At 35.6% G+C, this 13292-nt stretch overlaps 1 protein-coding gene across 8 annotated transcripts in view; it reads right to left on the minus strand.

Moving 5' to 3' along the window:
- Positions 1-455: 455 nt before the first annotated feature.
- The window catches only part of LOC6043836 (neurogenic protein mastermind), a 253670-nt gene continuing 240833 nt past the window's right edge, over positions 456-13292 (minus strand). For all 8 annotated transcript variants that reach the window (XM_038253534.1, XM_038253533.1, XM_038253535.1 and 5 more), the window contains 2 exons: positions 6053-7060; positions 456-2050 (listed from right to left, as the gene is read on the minus strand). In XM_038253534.1, the coding sequence (XP_038109462.1) occupies positions 1395-2050; positions 6053-7060 (1664 nt within the window). In that variant the 3' untranslated portion in view covers positions 456-1394. The remainder of the gene's footprint in view (positions 2051-6052; positions 7061-13292) is intronic.

Consider the following 13292-nt stretch of genomic DNA (forward strand, 5'->3'; position numbering starts at 1 on the left):
TAACACTTTTCGACACTGTTTTGGTTTACTAGAAGACCAAAACAAGGCTTCCAAAATGAAGCTGGAAACAAAAGTCTCACTTGAATACAGTCCATACTCGATTATCCAAAGGTCTTGGCAAAATTTCACTTCGGATAATCGAAAATTGCGTATTTTTGAAAACATAAAACAAATATTGTGTTGTAAATCAGCCAAACAGTGATTTTTTAGACTTCAAACTCATTTTTCAATTGTTCCGTTCTCACACCAACATTACTCCAATTTACTTGTTGGTCAGCTCGCACGTCGTTCATCCCGTCTTTTAGAATATTATTCATATGCGTTCCGAGCTTACTTTACAAGGTTGATTTTCTCACCTTTTGATGGTTTGATTTGATGCTATCCTGCTGTTACGCGGTGCGTCTTCACGGTTTCTGATTTGCTAAACGATTTGATTTTAGTACTGCTTCATTCAGTTTTTTTTTGTTTTACTTACTTATCAGCTAGAGTTTCTTATTTTTTGTCCATGTGTTTTTTTTTATTCATGTATTTAGTTTTTGTTTTATATGTTTTGTATACACAGTTTGTTTCACTATTTAATGCCAACTTTTAGAATGTTTGCTAAAGTAAATGTTTGCGATTCCATTTTGTATTTTGCTTTTTTTCAGTTGATAAATTAAAAATGGCGGTAAAAGGAATGTCGTTTTCCTGCTATTACTTTGTAAACAAAAAATTGTGTCTGTTTTGCTCAATCGGCTACTTACAAACAAAAAATGCTAAAATTAACTTGTTCAAATTAAAACGATAGAGAGTTTAAGTGTGTTTTTCGACAAACGCTTCGCTTTGTTTTATTTTTCTTATTTCTGATTACTTCAATTATAATTTTGTATATAATATAGATGCAAGTTGCATTATTTGTATATTCATTTTCGTAATTATTTGTTCACTTTCGTTTTTCTTTGTGTTTTTTCTTCTTTTATTTATGTAATAAATTAATAGTAACGTACAACGAAAAAATGTTGTTGTTTTCCCCCCTCTCTTTCAAGTTGGTTAAGTTTTGTGTAAAAATTATCCGCTAGGCTTGTTCAACGAGTACCAACTACAATCTACTTTGCAAGAAATACTACCGTTTGTGTTTTATGTACAAAGAAAAGGTTTCTAATAACCTTCCACGATTCCACGATTTTTGATTCGTCTTCTTGTCTGTGTGTCCTCGTATTTTGATTTGCTTCTAATAAATAACGCGTTCGCTCTCTCTCATGAATCTCGCTTCGATCGCAGTGTGCCTTGCACTAGACCAAACTTGCGTGCAAGTTTGCTTGCATTGGAAACGAACCTCTCAGGTGCGTTTTGTCATCTTACCGGGAAAAAAATGTACAAATTAAATGCATGCAAATTCTGGCCTTTGCATCTCTTTACAAAATGTCCTGAATGTTAAAGTTCTCATTGTCCAGCGAGCTGAGCAGATCCTGCGCGTTAAACTGGCTCGGATCGCCCACCGGCAGGTTCTCCAAAAACTCCAAACTAAAGTCCGCGTTCGGCATGACGGAATTGTTGTTGTTGCTGTTGTTACTTCCACCCTGGCCACCACTTCCGGCACCACCCTGCCCGTTAGGACCACCCTGCGGATTGCCACCACCACCACTACTACTGCTATTGTTGTTGTTGTTGTTGCTGCTATTATTGCCCGGATTGCCGGGTCCTCCTCCTCCTCCTCCTCCCCCGCCCGGACCAAGTCCCGGATTCTGGAACGAGTTCATCACAGATTGTTGCTGCTGCTGAAGCGACATGGACTGGCTTTGGCTCATGTGAAGCTGCTGGTTTTGCTGCATCTGCATCTGTCCCATCATGGCCTGCTGCTGCTGCATCATGGACATTTGCTGCATCGGATTTTGGCCGCCCTGGCCCTGGTACATGCCCATCTGGTTCTGCTGCTGCTGCTGTTGGCGCATCATGACCTGCTGCTGCATCTGGAGCTGGGTCAGGCCGCTGCCACCGGGCATTGGGCCGGCGTTGAGGCCGGGACCGCCGTTGGGCATCACCATGCCGCCGCCGCCGGGGCCACCGGGACCTGTGGGTAGAACAATGACATTGTTAAAGATTTTGTTTTGTGAAACTTTTTAATTATTTGAAAAAAAGAGTGTGCGAAGATTCAACGAATTTCCCACAATCCCTATCCCGTTGGCTGCCAGCGAAATTATGAAAAAGTATTACTTTGAAAAGGTCTATAAATAGATTATTTAAACATTTCATGATGCAGATCAAATTTAAAATTTTCACAAAAGTTTGATTTTTTTAAACATAAAAAATCACATTGAAAATATCAGACGAAATAGATAACACATAGAAAAAATCATTTTCATTTATTTGTGAGGTTGTATCTCAGAAACTAACAGAGTCCTAAAGCATTATAAGGCTTTCTAGGCCCAGTGAAAAAATAAAAAAATAAAATTTAACCCAAAAATGACGAACTTCTCGTCACAGTGTCCTGATGCAAACAATGATCGAGCTGTAGCTGTCACAGCCCTGCGAAGTATGTTGGTTGACATATCGGGCAGTCAGTCAAAAAAACCAGCTAGAAGTCGCTTGACAATTTTTTTTGCTAGAAAGAGATAGGAATCCTGATGCAAACAAACGTCCAGCTGTCATGTAAACATACTTTGAATGTGTTGGTAAATTTCTGACTAGAAAGCCTTATGTCAATTTTTATGTACAACGGGTTTTAACGCAAAAAAATACATTATTTATAACATTTTACGATAGATCAACTATGGCCTACTCGGAGAGAACTGACAAGTAGGATTTTTTCTCAAATTCATTTGAAAATCCATTTTACAGCCTTTGCGGTCGAACAAATGGTCGTTTTTAACCATAATATTCCAAATTTATGCTCAGAGAGAATAATGTTGAAATTTTCTCAGTTATTCAATATATATTTTTTTTAAATAGACGGCTTCATGAAGTATTTTTTTAAAGAAAAAATATTTAAACATCCGAATATTATAAACATAGGTGCCAAAGTATTCGAAAATTATAACTTAAAAGTAAATTTAACTCCAAAACGGTGCACTTCATCAAAAATTCTTTAAAGTCGATTGTAAATTTGATGTAGCTTTCAAACATATTTTTAAATTTTTTACCGACATTTTCTTTTTTTCAAAAATCATTTTTTTTTTTTCAAGTATCCATATCTCTGGGGTTTTTCGGAATTCCAAAAAATGTTGTATGGAACTCGTTGCAAAACTTGATTTTTTCAGCACTCGTTAATTTAATGTACGACTGGTGCTGAAAAATCTTCTTTTTGCAACTTGTTGCATAAACATGCATTGTAGCCTAATCACCTACTTTTTTTGCTACTTAAGAGCGAGTCCACGAGCAAAGCATACCCATCTCGCATCGACCTCACCAATCTGCCTGAAATTTTCAGGGGTTGTTTGTACATATAATACTAGCATCTGGCCAAAATATGAGCACTCTAGGTCAACGGGAAGTGGGGCAAATCGGGACACAACGTTTAAAGGTTAAAAAACGTCAAAAATCTATAAAAAGCTATAACTTTGGCAAAATTCAATTAAATTTCAAAATTCAAAATGCATCTGAAAGGGCTTAAAAAATGCAACAAAATGCAGGGTAGAGCATCCCGATTGGTTAAATCTAAAGGGAGTTATTGGCATTTTAGTGAAAAAATAGCATTATTTTCAAACTCAAATAAAAAAGTGTTCCATCCAGATATCAACTCAGTTCAACCTGCAGCTTGTAGGGGACATCTGGGACTACCATCTGAGACTGAGAACGCTTTGGGTAAGGCAGTTTAGCATATTTAATAGACACTTTTACTTTTAGTGAATTTTTTGGTTGTCAATTTTTGCTCGGGAGACCCCTTAGATCCCATTTTCTGGTAATAATTTTATCACATTCGTGTTTCTGAGACAATTTTACAATAGAAACATGCATAGAAACGTTTATTTCCTTCCATTTTAATCTTTTAAAAAATGAAAGTTAAAAAAAATCTTTGATTCTCATTTATTGAAAATCAGGTTCGTTTCCAAGGATACTAGATGACACCAGAAAAAAAGCAGCTTCTTATTTTTTTTAACTTTCATTTTTTAAAAGGTTAAAATGGATGAAAATAAACGTTTTTATGCATGTATCTATTGTGAAATTGTCTCAGGAACACGAATATGATAAAATTATCACCAGAAAATGGAATCTAAGGGGTCTCCCGAGCAAAAATTGACAATCAAAAAATTCACTAAAAGTAAAAGTGTCTATTTAATATGTTAAACTGCCTTACCCAAAGCGTTCTTAGTCTCAGATGGTAGTCCCAGATGTCCCCTACAAGCTGCAGGTCGAACCGAGTTGATATCTGGATGGAACACTTTTTTATTTGAGTTTGAAAATAATGCTATTTTTTCACTAAAATGCCAATAACTCCCTTTAGATTTAACCAATCGGGATGCTCTACCCTGCATTTTGTTGCATTTTTTAAGCCCTTTCAGATGCATTTTTGAATTTTGAAATTTAATTGAATTTTGCCAAAGTTATAGCTTTTTATAGATTTTTGACGTTTTTGAACCTTTAAACGTTGTGTCCCGATTTGCCCCACTTCCCGTTGACCTAGAGTGCTCATATTTTGGCCAGATGCTAGTTTTATATGTACAAACAACCACTGAAAATTTCAGGCAGATTGGTGAGGTCCAAACGACGTCCCATACAAAGGGGTATGCCCTGTTCGTGGACTCGCTCTTAACGAATATAACAGTCACCAAACATTCTAAATCTGGAGTTATTTTTGAAAAGGTCCAATAAACCAAATTTTACTGTTTTAGCTCTTTGGGTGTTTTTGAAACCGCCTTGAGTCAGGGGTATTAAAAAACACCCAAAAAGCAAAAACTGAAAATTTGGTTTATTGGACCTTTTCAAAAAAAACTTCAGAAATCAACACTAAATGAAATATTTTATACAAAACTGCTGAATCATGCTGAGTTGAACACTCTCAACTCAAGTGTGCAAGTCAACAATAATAATATTTTTGTAAATTTTGAAAAGTTTTGTAATTAATAGGGGAAAAATACCCATTTTAAGCTTAATAAGCGGTCATGTTTGAATGATGCTGGATAATCTGGAGTGTTCTTTGAAATTTACCAAAAACCAAGTACACCAACGAGTAGAGAAACTTTTTGTGAACATTTCTGTATATTTTCACATTTATTAAAAGTTATGCTATTCCTTTTACAAGCATTTAAAAAAAACTATTTCCCACATGCATTCTAATCAGTCCATTGCATTACGCCACGCCCATTTTCCTATTTTCAGCTTAGTTCTTTATTCTTCCAGCGCTCTTTGATGAAATATTAAGTGAACTTTCACGAAAAGTAGCATTTATAGAGAAAGTTTCCTGGCATGACTGGCTCACTACAACAGGCGCTGCTGGTGGTGTTCGTGGCCACCCTTTGTTCTTTATTTGCCTCCGCTTCTCGCTCGGGTTTTCTCAGCCTTCGATTAGAATGGATGGTCAAAATTGAAACGTCAAAAGACTTAGCGCGTTTGTTTTTTTGATGGCGCTTGCTAATTATTTACATGTATCGGGATTATTTTTCAAGTGAGTGACTAACTAATGTGCAAAAGAACATATTGCCGGTAGTTGTGGAAACGTTAGCGCAAATGAAAAGATATTGATGGCAGTTAACCTCTCATCTTGCGTGTGGATGTGTGTGCCACCAAAATGATGGGAAATGATCTCGCAAAATAGAAATTATGATCAAAAGTGCATTTAATTTAATCTTTTTGGCCAGTAAATGGCATAAATTTGCGTGCTTACTTGAGCGGTTTATAGCCTAAATAATATTTTTGGAGCTTTAATCGAGCATCAAACCCTTCATATGATGAAGACAGGTGTTTGATTAGAAAGGGTATATTTCCCCTAGTACAGAGATAAGAGAAATATTTCTACTCTCAAAATTGGAAATATATATTTTTTAACATTTTCGCACAATATTCCACTCAAGGTAAATGGAATAAGTCTCAAGTTAAACTCAAATAGAAATACATTTTCAATAGAAATTGAACTCACCCGCACCAAATCCACCTCCCGGCCGCATGCTTCCTCCACCGCCTCCTCCCGCCACAAAGTTCATACTCTGCTGCTGGCTCATCATCATGTGGCGCCACTCTTGCTGCTGCTGCTGCGAACCCATCGGCATTCCCTCCGGTCCCACCTGCACGTTCGGTGGCCGCTGCACCGGTCCCGGTCCCATCGGACCCCCGCCAAAGCCACCGCCCATCCCTCGCGGATGTCCTCCGTGCTGTTGCTGCTGCTGTTGCATGTAGGCCGCGTGTTGCGCCCTCATCATCGGCCCGGAGGGAGGAATCGGTTGCTGGGTTATTCGCCGCATCGCCGCCGGAAACCGACCTCCGGCTGACGCGTGCAGCATCTGCTGTTGGGCCAACATGGCCGCCGTTGGTCCACCATTTGGACCGACTCCCTGTTGTTGCTGGGCCTGCTGTTGAGCCTGCTGCTGCTGCTGGGCCGCTTTGTAATCCGGTGGAGGAGGTCGCCCTCCGACGGCCATCTGTTGCTGCATGGCCTGGGCTCGGATCATCTGCTGTTGCTGCATGTACCGCATGTTCATGGGGCCACCCGGACCCGGTCCAACCGGTCCCATGCTGTTGTGCATCATTTGACCTCCGGGACCGGGGCCGCCACCCATCGTGTTCGAAACCATCGAGCTGAGACCGCTCAAGCCGCCGTTCGGACCCATTCCCATGCCGCCCATGCCGAGCGGAGCGTTCGGATTGGGACCGCCACCGCCGCCCATCGGACCGTGGGGTGGACCCTGCTGCTGTGGACCTCCGGGGCCGTTTGGTCCCGTTGGTTGTTGTTGCGAGGGTTGACTTTGAGGACCGGGGCCGCCGCCACCGCCTCCCTGGGGAGGAACCTGGTTTGGATGGCCGGACGGGACTCCGCCGGGACCGGCACCGGTTTGTTGTTGTTGTTGCTGTTGTCGCTGACGCAACGCTTGCTGCGTGAAGTTGATCGTCTGCGATTGGGACACGGTGTACTGGGATTCCATCGAGGAACCTGGAATGGAAGAGGAAGAATAATTGAATTTATTTAAATTTTTGTTATTTGCATTTTTTATCGTACATTTTTGGACTTTTTTTTGTAAGGTTTATTTCTGTGTGTTTTTTTGAGTGTTCTTTGAGTGTTTTTAATGATCGTTTTGAGTGTTTTTTAGTGTTTTTTCCGAGTGTTTTTTTTTTGTGTCTTTAGTGTTTTTTGAGTATTTTTTGAGTATTTTTTGAGTGTTTTTGAGTGTTTTTTGAGCATTTTTTTGAGTGTTTCTTGAGTGTTTTCCGAGTGTTTTTGAGTGTTTATTTATGGTTTTTTGGGTGTTTTTTGAGTGTTTTTGAATGTTTTTTTTTTTGACTGTTTTTTGAGTGTTTTTTGAGAGTTTTAACGTCTTTTTTAATTGTCTTTTTGAGTGTTTTTTAATGTTTTTTTTTAGTGTTTTTGAAGTGTTTTTTCAAAATGTTTTTTGAGTGTTTTTTGGGTTTTTTTCTGAGTGTTTTTTGATGGTTTTTAGTGTCTTTTTGAGTGTCTTTTTGAATGTTTTTTTGAGTGTTATTTTGAATGTTTTTTGAGTGTTTTGTATGGTTTTTTTAGTGCCTTTTGGAGTGTTTTTTTTTTTGAATGTTTTTTAAGTGTTTTTTTTCTTAGTGTTTTTTGATGGTTTTTAGTGTCTTTTTGAGTGATTTTTTGTGTGCTCTTTGATGGTTTTTTATGTCTTTTTGAGTGTTTTTTGGAGTGTTTTTTAAAGCGTTTCTGAGTGTTTTTGATGGTTTTTAGTGTCTTTTTGAGTGTTTTTTGGAATATTCTTTGAGTTTTTTTGAGCGTTTTTTGAGTGCTTTTTTGAGAGTTTTTTCGAGTGTTTTTTAGTGTTTTTTAACGGTATTTTTGGGTGTCATTTTGAGTTTTTTGAAATGTTTTTTTTTGTGTTTTTGAGTGTTTTTTAAGTGTTGTTTGAGTGTTTTTATGTTCTTTTATTTTTGAGTTTTTTTTTTCTAAAATGTTTTTTTTTGTGTTTTTTGAGTAATTTTAGTGTTTTTTAATGGTTTTTAGCGTCCTTTTGAGTGTTTTTTGAGTATTCTTTGAGTGTTTTTTTAGCGTTATTTGAGTGCTTTTTTGAGTGTTTTTGAGTGTTTTTTTGAGTGCTTTTTGAGTGTCTTTTTGAATGTTTTTTGAGTGTTATTTTGAATGTTTTGGGTGTTTTTTGTGGTTTTTTTTGAGTGCCTTTTTGAGTGTTTTTTGAATGTTTTTTAAGTGTTTTTTTCTGAGTGTTTTTTTTATGGGTTTTGGTGTCTTTTTGAGTGTTTTTTCTTCTGTGTTTTCTGTAATGTTTTTTTTATGTCTTTTTGAATGTTTTTTAAAGTATTTTTTGAGTGTTTTTTGTGTTTTTTTAGTGTTTTTGAGTATTTTTTCAGTATTTTCTGACTGTTAATGTTTTTTTTGAGTGTTTTTTTGAGTGTTTTTTGAGTGTTTTAAATGTTTTTTAAGTGTCTTTTTGAGTGTTTTTTAATGTTTTTTTTAGTGTGTTTTGGAGTGTTTTTTGAGTGTTTTTTTTTGGGTTTTTTTTTCTGAGTGTTTTTTGATGGTTTTTAGTGTCTTTTTGAGTGTCTTTTTGAATGTTTTTTTGAGTGTTATTTTGAATGTTTTTTGAGTGTTTTGTATGTTTTTTTAGCGCCTTTTTGAGTGTTTTCTTTAAAATGATTTTTTAAGTCTTTTTTTTTCTTAGTGTTTTTTGATGGTTTTTAGTGTCTTTTTGAGTGTTTTTTTGGAATATTCTTTGAGTTTTTTGAGCGTTTTTTGAGTGCTTCTTTGAGAGTTTTTTCGAGTGTTTTTTGTGTTTTTAACGGTATTTTTGGGTGTCATTTCGAGTTTTTTCAAATGTTTTTTTTTTGTGTTTTTGAGTGTTTTTTAAGTGTTGATTGAGTGTTTTTATGTTCTTTTATTGTCTTTTCGAGTGTTTTTTGAGTATTTTTTTTCTAAATTGTCTTTTTTTTTGTGTTTTTAAGTGTTTTTTGAGTGTTTTTAGTGATTTTTGATGGTTTTTAGTGTCTTTTTGAGTGTTTTTTGGAGTATTCTTTGAGTGTTTTTTTGAGCGTTATTTGAGTGCTTTTTTGAGTGATTTTTTGAGTGTTTTGAGTGTTTTTTTTTTAGTTCTTTTTGAGTGTCTTTTTGAAAGTTTTTTGAGTGTTATTTTGAATGTTTTGATTGTTTTTTATGGTTTTTTTGAGTGCCTTTTTGAGTGTTTTTTGAATAATTTTTAAGTGTTTTTTTTCTGAGTGTTTTTTGATGGTTTTTAGCTGGGTGCTGAATAGTTGTTCGCAAAACGGCCTCAATTTTGAAGTGTCAAAGTGGAACCAATTTACTGTTCGCTAAAAGTAGAGAGTATTCTTATCGATCAATTTTTTTTTTTAGCATGAATGAAAAAATGTTACTTTTGAGGACCTGTAGTTAAAGTCAAGAAATCTTACGAAAGTGTAAGGCGAGATCGTATTTTTTTAAATTATAAATGGAAGTTGTTTATGAAGACGTTGCAGTTGTCAAGAAGCTGTCTTAAATGTTTGATTCCGTTTGAAACCTACTGGTTTAGTGGAAATGTTCGCTGTTTGTTGGATCAGCTTCGCTATAATTATCGATGTTTTTCGCTGGATCAGGAAGAGCTGCAGGATTCCAAAATCTGTCAGGTAATTTATCTGCGACATCGCAAAATGACACTCTCGTCGCAGTTCTTTGGCACCCGTAAAAAAAGATAAATTTCTTTTGACCGATCGAAACTTGAAAACACACAATTTTCCAGCAAAAAATGTCAAATGTGACAAAATAAAACAAGTAACACAAAACAGCTCATTTACCAGTTAGAAAAAAGTCATGCTTGCTCTTGAACAGCCTCCTACTTTGTAGATGTAAACAATATGGGATCATTCGAAAATAACGTTACGCATTCTCTCTATTCATCACCCAGGTTTTTAGTGTCTTTTTGAGTACTTTTTCTTCTGAGTGTTCTTTAATGTTTTTTTATGTCTTTTTGAGTGTTTTTTTTAAGTATTTTTTGAGTGTTTTTTTTTGTGTTTTTTTGGTGTTTTTTTTAGAGTTTTTGAGTATTTTTTGAGTGTTTTCTGACTGTTTTTGTTGATTGTTTTTGAGTGTTTTTTAAATGTTTTTTGAGTGTTTTTTTTCGGAGAGTTTTTTGTTGGTTTTTAGTGTCTTTTGAGTGTTTTTTTTGGTGTTTTTGAGTGTTTTTTGAGTGATTTTTGAGTGTTTTTAAGTGTTTCTTGTGTGTTTTGGTTTTGGTTTTTCACAATTCGCATTCGCATTCGCATGGAGATGGTGATCTTAGCGGGTTGCAGACTGGATTTCGTCATATATACGTGATGAATAAATTATAGTTATGTGATGATCAAGCTATTGTAAAGCAAATAGCACATTAATTTTCTTTTAAACTAACCCATTTTTGCCAACTCTTCACCACCAACCCCTACAATTATGCACGTAATGACGATGTGCCACTTTTTCAAGTTCTCCCCAATTTCCACTCCTCTTCGCATCCTACCATTTCCATCAGTGAAAATTCTACAACACAACACCATTACTACTAATACCACAACTGCTGATGGCATCCTCTGGTGTGTTTCTCCCCAGTTATCATCCTTTTTTCGTGTCTGAGATTTCTCCCCCCACCCATAGTGAGCGATGGGTTCCGGCGCCTACTGCGCAAGCCCGTTACCCACTCACTCACGAGCGAGAGCGCGCGCGAGGGCATACTTTCAGGGGTATTTTCGGCGAGTGGCTCCCTCTGTTGCACACAGGAGCCCCAAGAGTTGGCACGTTAACACGGAGAATCGGTTCAAATGAAATGATAATAAATTTGGACAACCGAATAAATGAGAGTGGATAAATGCGTGTGGATTTGGGAGGTTTAGTGGGTGGGAGTGGGAGCAGTGTGAGTGGGTGGCTGATGGTATGAAATGTCATGAAGTTGAGTCTTGGCTTGGTTCTGCCTCTTGGAGTAAGTTTCACGGCGGACACGCTGTGGGACACGGTCGGGTGAGTTATGAGGGTTGGAAGGTGGGTGGGCGGTGACATCGGGGAGTTTGGTTTGGGGGAATGGTTGATGGTTTTTGGGACGAAAAACGATGAGGGTTGAAATGAGTTTCCACAGTCCCGAAACGGGACGGGAACTTGAAGTACCCGAAGAAATGCTGCGGCGCTAATGGATTGTTGTAAGGAATATACACAAATGGTGTTATGTTTTTTTTTTCCTGTAAGTTGGGGTGGATATGGACTGTTAGCTTTATGAGTATTGAATTTGATCACTTCTAGGGTCCAAAGCGTTATATTTTCTTAGAAAGGTTATTTAAACCTTAAAAAATATTATCATTTCAGATAATCGAATCTTCGGATTATCAAATCACGAAAAAAAAAATGTTTGTTGTTATATTTTTGATGTTTGAGTTCAAGTATGAACCATAAACTACTCTAAAATGATTTAGAATTTTTAAATCCAAGATGGCGGCTTAAATGGCGCTATTTAATAACGTATTGAAAAAATAAAATGCATTTTTCAATTAAAAAGGAAATCAAATATTCAAATTTGACTTAATTGGGGTCGCAGAACTAAAATTTGATGTTGAAAGTAAGAAATATTTTTGATTAATTCTTCGGTATTTTGCAATCATTAGACGCTTAAACGAATTAATTAATGTCTGAAGCATTTTTTTAACTAATTGCTGAAAAAAATATTGCAAATCCGCAGTCAAAATAGGTTATATCATGGAAACTTTAAATCATTTTAACAATGTCAAATGATTAATATTCAGGAAGCAAAAAAAACCATAATCAGAGTTTACCTTTGAAAAAAAAAACTATAAGGCGAAAAAGAACTTTTACTAAAGAAAATTATTATTTTCCAGGAGGATTTCAAAATTATCTTTTAAAATTTCACTTTTTGGCCTTGCAACAATATCAATAGTTTCGAAGATTTATTCGCGATTTATGATTATTTTAGGAAAAAGATCAACTTTTTCTTTAAATTTGAAAAAAAAATAAGAAGATTAATTAAGACTTTGGAGCAATTCTCTACGAAATCGGTCTTTTTTCTTCAATTTTAATTTTTGTATTTTTTAATCCGGCTGAAACTTTTTTGGTGCCTTCGGTATGCCCAAAGAAGCCATTTTGCATCATTAGTTTGTCCATATAATTTTCCATACAAATTCGGCAGCTGTCCATACAAAAATGATGTATGAAAATTCAAAAATCTGTATCTTTTGAAGGAATTTTTTGATCGATTTGGTGTCTTCGGCAAAGTTGTAGGTATGGATACGGACTACACTGGAAAAAATAATACACGGTAAAAAAATGGTGATTTTTTATTTAACTTTTTATCACTAAAACTTGATTTACAAAAAACACTATTTTTAATTTTTTATTTTTGATATGTTTTAGAAGACATAAAATGCCAACTTTTCAGAAATTTCAGGTTGTGCAAAAATCACTGACCGAGTTATGAATTTTTTAATCAATACTGATTTTTCAAAAATCGAAATTTTGGTCGTAAAATTTTTCAACTTCATTTTCGATGTAAAATCAAATTTGCAATCAAAAAGTACTTTACTAAAATTTTGATAAAGTGCACCGTTTTCAAGTTATAGCCATATTTAAGTGACTTTTTTGAAAATAGTCGCAGTTTTTCATTTTTTTAAATTAGTGCACATGTTTGCCCAGTTTTGAAAAAAATATTTTTGAAAAGCTGAGAAAATTCTCTATATTTTGCTTATTCGGACTATGTTGATACGACCTTTAGTTGCTGAGATATTGCAATGCAAAGGTTTAAAAACAGGAAAATTGATGTTTTCTAAGTTTCACCCAAACAACCCACCATTTTCTATCGTCAATATCTCAGCAACTAATGGTCCGATTTTCAATGTTAATATATGAAACAATTGTGAAATTTTCCGATCTTTTCGAAAAAAATATTTTTGGAATTTTCAAATCAAGACAAACATTTTAAAAGGGCGTAATATTGAATGTTTGGCCTTTGTGAAATGTTGGTCTTGATTTGAAAATTTCAAAAATATTTTTTTCGAAGAGATCGGAAAATTTCACAAATGTTTCATATATTAACATTGAAAATCGGACCATTAGTTGCTGAGATATTGACGATAGAAAATGGTGGGTTGTTTGGGTGAAACTTAGAAAACATCAATTTTCCTGTTTTTAAACCTTTGCATTGCAATATCTCAGCAACTAA

This window comes from Culex quinquefasciatus, chromosome 2 (genome assembly GCF_015732765.1).
Source record: "Culex quinquefasciatus strain JHB chromosome 2, VPISU_Cqui_1.0_pri_paternal, whole genome shotgun sequence".
Taxonomy (NCBI): domain Eukaryota; kingdom Metazoa; phylum Arthropoda; class Insecta; order Diptera; family Culicidae; genus Culex; species Culex quinquefasciatus.